This window comes from Brassica napus (assembly GCF_020379485.1).
Source record: "Brassica napus cultivar Da-Ae chromosome C9 unlocalized genomic scaffold, Da-Ae chrC09_Random_55, whole genome shotgun sequence".
Lineage (NCBI taxonomy): Eukaryota > Viridiplantae > Streptophyta > Magnoliopsida > Brassicales > Brassicaceae > Brassica > Brassica napus.
Window position 1 is genome coordinate 1 of NW_026014413.1, and position 7,500 is coordinate 7,500.

At 29.8% G+C, this 7,500-nt stretch overlaps 3 protein-coding genes across 3 annotated transcripts in view; all 3 read right to left on the reverse strand.

Moving 5' to 3' along the window:
• Positions 1-905: 905 nt before the first annotated feature.
• Positions 906-6,593, reverse strand: LOC125595144 (NAD(P)H-quinone oxidoreductase subunit H, chloroplastic). The gene is made up of 2 exons (XM_048771057.1): positions 2,762-6,593; positions 906-1,661 (listed from the first exon to the last, which is right to left on the reverse strand). The coding sequence occupies exon 1, from the start codon at positions 4,495-4,497 to the stop codon at positions 3,316-3,318; it is 1,182 nt and encodes a 393-aa protein (XP_048627014.1). The 5' UTR covers positions 4,498-6,593; the 3' UTR covers positions 906-1,661; positions 2,762-3,315.
• On the reverse strand, positions 2,297-6,592 carry LOC125595143 (protein TIC 214-like). Its single transcript, XM_048771056.1, has one exon. The coding sequence runs from the start codon at positions 6,590-6,592 to the stop codon at positions 5,237-5,239; it is 1,356 nt and encodes a 451-aa protein (XP_048627013.1). The 3' UTR covers positions 2,297-5,236.
• LOC125595142 (protein TIC 214-like) overlaps positions 6,143-7,500 on the reverse strand; it is a 3,176-nt gene continuing 1,818 nt past the window's right edge. The window contains exon 1 of the mRNA XM_048771055.1: positions 6,143-7,500. This exon is cut by the window's right edge and continues 1,818 nt beyond it. Within this exon, the coding sequence (XP_048627012.1) occupies positions 7,270-7,500 (231 nt within the window). The 3' untranslated portion in view covers positions 6,143-7,269.

Consider the following 7,500-nt stretch of genomic DNA (forward strand, 5'->3'; position numbering starts at 1 on the left):
GCAAATATGATTAAAACATTTATGGCTCCCACGTAATAAGGAGTTGTGCAGCAGCTACAAATGGGAATTTGCTAGAATATAACAATAAGATATACAAACAAGAACAATCCTAAGGAAAAGGCTGAAAATTGGGTAGGAAGTAATACCACTCCCAGACCTCCTACTAAGACCAGATCCCAGAAAAACTAAAAGAAAATCATGTATTTTTCCAGGCAAATCCATTATATTATTAAAAAAAGAAAAAATAGAAATCCTTTTCATGACCTTATTAATTTAACCGGGGAATTTTTTTTTATATGTTTTCTAATAGAGTGAAATTAGAATCTAATGAATATTAATTGATGTAGATACATTATTAGACAGTTTCGCTTTTTTATTCTAATATTTTCAACCTATCTATTTCAAGCAAGATAATAATTACGAAAATATTATATTAAAAGGATGAGCCTTAATACTTAATATTATTCTATAATACAAGTTTTTAATTAAATTCTTTATATAATATAATTCAACAGTTTTGCATTCTTTTTTTAATAAATTAATGGGTTTACCCATTTTTTGTTTGAGGTGAATTCAAAATTGTTCGAATAGTATAATCGTCAATTACTGACATTGGTAAACGCCCCAAAGCGATTTGATTATAATTCAACTCGTGACGATCATAAGTTGAAAACTCATATTCTTCAGTCATTGACAAACAATTTGTTGGACAATACTCAACACAATTACCACAAAATATACAAATTCCAAAATCAATACTGTAATTAAGCAATCGTTTTTTTCGAATATTAGTTTCCAATTTCCAATCAACAACCGGCAGATCTATAGGACATACTCGAACACTACTTCACAAGCAATGCATTTATCAAATTCGAAATGGATTCGACCGCGGAAACGTTCTGATGTTATTAATTTTTCATAGGGATATTGAATAGTTACAGGTAAACGATTTGTGTGGGATAAGGTAATCATGAAACCCTGACCAATATACCTTGCAGCTCGTAGGGTTTGTTGACCATAATTCATGAACCCGGTTATCATAGGAAGCATATTGTAATTATCTATGAATAATTTGATCTTTGTTTCTTTCTCTTGTTTAAAACAAGTAATGAATATCTTGGATTGATTTTCAATTTAGAGTGAAAAGAGTTGGAAAGAAGTTGTTAATAATAGATTACCAAGGGAAATCGGTAAAGAAATTTCCATCCAAGATTTAATAGTTGATCCATTCTTAGCCTAGGTAAAGTCCATCTGGTTGCGATAGAAATGAACAAGAACAAATAAGTTTTAGCTAATGTAATAAAGATACCAATTGTTGTTCCAAAATTTGATCCTTTTCAAATAGCTCCAGCATAGATATATACGGAATAGAATATTCCAACCGCCTAAGTATAGAACTGTTACAAATAATGAGGAAATTAATAGATTTAGATAAGAAGCAACATAAAATAAACCAAATTTGATACCGGAATATTCAGTTTGATAACCTGCTATTAATTCTTCTTCCGCTTCTGGTAAATCAAAAGGTAACCTCTCGCATTCTGCTAGGGAAGAAATTAGAAAAATGATAAAACCTATAGGTTGACGCCACAAATTCCATCCCCAAAAACCATATTTTGATTGTGCCTCAACTATATCAACTGTACTTAAACTGTTAGATAATCCTAGTCGGTGATAACATTACTATTCTCACCGCTATTACAAACCGTACATGAGGTTTTCGCCTCATACGGCTCCTCGGGGGCCGTAAATAAATATAAGGACCAGATTAGTATTATTTAGATGGATATGATGTGTTCTAAAATGGATTAAATAGAAATATATCTGGGGTCCCGAATTATACCAATGGAATTCTGTCTGCTCAAATTCTAAAACTAAAAAACGCGCTTCGGAATTCATCTCATCCTTTACAAATTTTAATTTCTATTTGTTGAGTAATAACTTAATCCTTTAATAAAGCACCCCTTGTAAAACTAAACCTAGGTTTTTCAGCCCGTCGTGTTTTTCAATTACGAAAAAGAATTAAACATCCTATTAGTTTCTTATTCATGATAGAAATTCTATTTTATTTTCGAAATCTATAAAAAAAAATATACTTGTTTCGTTCCTATTCTTCTTTCTTTCTTTTTTAGAAAAAAAGTAGGTGGACTTAAAAAAAAATAAAGGATTATTTCGTTTCTGATAGTCATTACATTTATCGGTGGATGGGAGCATACTCTGAATCGGAATCTTGGGGAGTACTGCCTGATAATTTCTACAAATTTCAAGCCCCAATTAACCTTCTTTTTTTGTTATCTTATGTTATGCATAAATATCCTTTTCAATTTGGTTAATCTCTATTACAAATTCTTTGTGTATTTTGGTGTTTCTAACCATCCACGCGTTTTTACCTAATTGCCGATCACTTTGTAATATATGTATATGTATAGTAATTTATATAACTGATAGTGAAAACGTCATACGGTTAATATTTTTTTTAACCCGCTTCAAGCCCGGCTGACTAATCAACCAACCTTGGGGTAAAGCGATTCTTACGCTTACGTTTATTTCCATTTAACCTTTGTACATAGGAAATGAGACTTAATTTTTCTTTTTACTGCTAATTTCTGAGCAGTTTTTTTTCACTCATATATAACTATCAAATTCAAATTCCTTTTATTAAGATAAACCCGAAAGATAAATATATATATTCCGTTTTTTTTTTCATTTTTTTTTTATCTAGAAGAAACGGAATAAACCTTTCTGTTTCAACGAATCGCACGTAGAGATATTGATAAAACACATAGAGTTAATGGTATTTCATAACTAATCGCTTGAGCAGCAGCTCGCAGACCACCTAAAAAAGAATATTTATTATTTGATCCATATCCTGACATAAGAAGTCCGATCGGAGCAACACTTGAGATGGCAATCCATAAAAAAATACCGATATTGAGATCCGCTAAAACAAGGTGATTGCTAAAAGGAATTACTGAATAACTTAGTAAAATAGAGATAACTGCTATAGATGGTCCAATACTAAATAAAGGAGTATTTCCTCTAGATGGACGAAGATCTTCTTTGAAAAGTAGTTTTGTCCCGTCGGCTAAAGCTTGAAGAATTCCTAACGGGCCGGCGTATTCAGGTCCAATACGTTGTTGTATCCCTGCAGATATTTCTCTTTCTAACCACACAATTACTAGTACACCAGTTATGATTCCCAATACAAGAGAAAATATAGGGACAAATATCCATATGAGTCCATAGACCTCTTTTAAAGATTCCAATCTAAGAAAAGAATTTATTGTTTGTACTTCTGTTGCATAAATTATCATTTTAACGATCAACTTCTCCCATAATTATATCTATGCTACCGAGTATCGTCATAATATCAGCCAATTTCATTCTTTTAACTAGTTCAGGAAGAATTTGCAAATTAATAAAACCCGGCGGTCGGATTTTCCATCTCCAAGGAAAACCACTTTGATCTCCTATGAGAAAAATTCCCAATTCCCCTTTTGGAGCTTCAACTCTTACGTAAAGTTCTTGTTTCGATAATTCAAAAGTAGGGGAAGGTTTTTTACTAATGAATCGATATTCAAAATCATTCCACTCTGGATTCCTTTTTTTATCAAAGCCTCTGCTTTCTAAATTTTCATAGGGACCCCCCGGAAGTCCTTCCAGAGCCTGTTGAATAATTTTGATGGATTCTGTCATTTCGCTAAGTCGTACTAAATAACGAGCTAATGAATCTCCTTGTTTTTGCCACTGAATTTCCCATTCAAATTCATCGTAAGACTCATAACGATCAACTTTACGAAGATCCCATGGTATTCCGGATGCGCGTAACATTGGTCCGGATAAACCCCAATTTATTGCTTCTTCCCCACCAATAATCCCAACGCCTTCAACTCGTTCTAAAAAAATAGGATTTCGTGTAATAAGTTTTTGATATTCAACAACCTCTGTTAAAAAATAATCACAAAAATCCAAGCATTTATCTATCCAACCATAAGGTAAATCCGCCGCTATTCCTCCAATACGAAAAAAATTATGCATCATTCTCATACCGGTGGCAGCTTCGAATAGATCATATACAAATTCTCGTTCTCTGAAAATATAGAAAAAGGGAGTCTGTGCCCCAATATCTGCCATAAAAGGGCCAAGCCATAACAGATGAGAAGCTATACGACTCAATTCTAGCATAATTACTCTGATATAGCTGGCTCTTTTAGGAACTTGAATATTTCCTAATTGTTCGGGTCCGTTTACTGTTATTGCTTCTGTAAACATAGTAGCTAAATAATCCCACCGCGTTACATAAGGTAAATATTGTATAATTGCTCGGTTTTCTGCAATTTTTTCCATTCCTCTGTGTAAATAACCCAATATGGGTTCACAATCAACAACATCCTCACCGTCTAGAGTAACAATTAAGCGAAGAACACCGTGCATGGATGGGTGGTGAGGTCCCATATTGACTATCATAAGATCTTTTCCTGTAACTGGTCTCTTCATAAGTTTTTCCTTGATTCGTTCTGGTATGAATTAGATTGCTGAAAAAGAAGTTTATTCAAAAATTCAAGATCTAAAAAATTAACTAATTCACAATTTTGGAATTTAACGAGTTTTTAATTCCCGAATATTCAACTGATTAATTAATTCTTTATAACGTACTCTATTTTTTTTTGACAAATAAGCCAGCAGTCGTTGACGTTTTCCCAGAATTTTTCGTAGACCTCTCTGAGATAAATAATCTTTTCTGTGCAATTCCAAATGTGAAGTAAGTCTTCGTATCTTATTAGTGAAACTGACTACTTGAAATTCAACAGATCCCTTGCTTTCTTCTTTTTTTTCTTGAAATGAAATGAATGTATTTTTTATCATAAAAAGAAATCCTTCCCTTTTTAATATGAATTGAAAGATATGAATTTTACTGATCAGTAATAATAATGGTAGTTTTTTTGTACAAGGATCCGAATTTAATTATCAACTTATTAATTCTTAATTTTATAAAAAAAAAGTTTAAATTTCGATCTAAAAAAGGAGGATTTTAAAAATTTATTTATGAATTCGCTCTGAGTGGTATCTATGTCATTAATTCAATGAATCTCATGTATAAAGATTGAATTAAAAAAAATCCCTCACATTTGTGCATCCAATTGTTTTCATATACCGTAACTTATATTATATATTGTTCATATACCGTAACTTAATACTATATATATAGTCAAAATATAGTAAAAAGGATCTACCATTAATGCATTTGAAATCGCGTATACATGTGTATTCTTATCATACTGAAATGATTTCCATTAGTCGTATTAAACCAATAGCGATTCATACAAGCTAAATCTTCTAATCGAAAATTGGGCCAAAGAAAGGATTTTAATTTAATTAGGTTTTTTTTATCCTTATCAAGATCTTTCTTTTTATTCAAAACTGTGGTCAAGTTTTGAATATTTGTATCAAATTTTGAATTTCTATCCCTTGCATTTTTTTTTTTTAAATTGAAACAAATTAGAATTCGAAATTCTTTACGTCGTTTAGGGGATAGAATAGTTTCAGGGACAAAGAAATTTAAACTTTTTTTTTTATAAATATAGCTTTTTTTTTTTGATCTTTTACTTATTTTTTGTTTATTTTTATGAACCAATGAAATCCCGATGGTTCTATATATAATAAGTTGGCCGTCGTTTTTTACAGACAAACGAACAGGTTCAACAATCAATATTCCTTTTTTCATTAATTTTGAAAAAGTGAAATTCTTCTCAATCATTAGAATATCTAAGCTCATCTCTCCTCTTTCAATACAAGATATCGTTATCTCGGTTGGATTTTTTAGTCTAACCAAGAGACAGTATGCTTTTACATTATTGAGGATTTTTTGATTAAAAAAACAATTCCATCGCAATTGAAAACGCGAATACCTTTTGAGAAATAAGTCAAGTTCCGCTTCGGTATTGCTTTTTGGTTTTTTTTTATTTTTACGTTTTTTTATCTTCGATTCTGTATAATTTTCTTCAATATTTTTTTCTTGCTTTGATAGAGCTGATTCCGTATTTATTTTTGTTTCTTTATCTGATTCAAACTCTTCTTGACCTGCTGATTCGTTTTCTTCTTTATTTAGATTAAAAAACCGAAGGAATTTTTTTTCGTTTGATGGTATAAAACCTTTTTTCTTTAGGGTGATCTGTTTATTCACATTTTTTGTTTCATTAAAATTGAAAAGAAGTGATTTAATTGGTATGACCCACGGTTTCATTTTATATGTACTAGAAAATAAGAAAAATTCTGGAAAGAAAAAAAAGTCAAAATTTGTTATACGAGGATTTAGTATTTCTTCATTCATTCCCATCCAATCAAAAAAATTTATTTTTTGATTGGCAAGACTCGTCTTAGTTATTTTATAAATTCTTTTATAATTCTTAACTTTAGTTTTAATATATTTTTTTTTACTCCTAGTATCAAGCTCAATATTTACTTTTTTTCTAAACCAAAAGTTGAGAATTCTCCAATCCAAATATTTTCTATGCAAAATTTCCCCTATACTGCGAATATTATATTTTTCTAGAAAACAAGAGATTAAAAAATTTTCTAGGCCTGTAGACATATCAAAAAATTTTTCTGTAGAATGAATAGATTTGTAGCAAAAAAGATTATATATAGAATCCTTTTTGAAATTCTGTTTATGTTTTGGATTGAAAAATAAGTTAGCCTCACAAAAATTTTGTTTTTTGTAATTATCAAAAATTTTTTTTTCGTATGAATCCACTTTGTTTAAACTTGGATTTAGAACTAGAGAGTCTTGGTTTAGTTTTTTTTTCCATTTTTGGGTTACTAATCTAGCCCATGCAATCTGAGGTAAATTATATTGAGAATGACTTCGTAACCAGTTTTTCCATTGATTTATTTCGGAATTTAAAAGGGTTTTATCTTTCCATTCATAATGAAAGATTCCTTGTTCTTTAAAAAAATCTTTTATTTGATTCTTAACAAAAAAGGATGTTATGTATATGTTATATTCAAAAAAAGACTTTAATTTAGAAAAGTTACTAACTTGAATTTGTGATAATTTGTAAAATACATATGCTTGTGATAAAGAGCATAAGTCATAACTAAAAAAATTTTTTTTTGATATGAAATTTTTTATAGTCGAAATAAAATAAATGGTATTTTTTTTTTTTTTTTTTTCTCCATTTTCCTCATTCTTGTAAATATATACATCAAGAATTTTTTTTGTTGAATCAACAAAAAGTTGTGTAGTAATTCTTGGAATATTAATAATACCTAGAAAAATAGAAATAGACAGTTGTTCAACGCAAAATTGAAAAAAAAAAAAGATTTACGAATTAATCGAGTTTTTTTTTTTTTTAATGTCTGCCAACTTTTTTTTGATGACTCAATTATTTTAGAATCATAACACAGTTTGTTACAACTATTAGTTAGTTTTTCTTTTTCTTTTGAAATTTTTTTCGTTTGATTTCTGATTGTCTTTATTTTATCAATCACATTTTTTAT

What these genes read in the sequence shown, in the direction of transcription:
- LOC125595144 (XM_048771057.1), bottom strand. Translation starts at nt 4,497, where the DNA reads ATGAAGAGACCAGTTACAGGAAAAGATCTTATGATAGTCAATATGGGA.
- LOC125595143 (XM_048771056.1), bottom strand. Translation starts at nt 6,592, where the DNA reads ATGTCTACAGGCCTAGAAAATTTTTTAATCTCTTGTTTTCTAGAAAAA.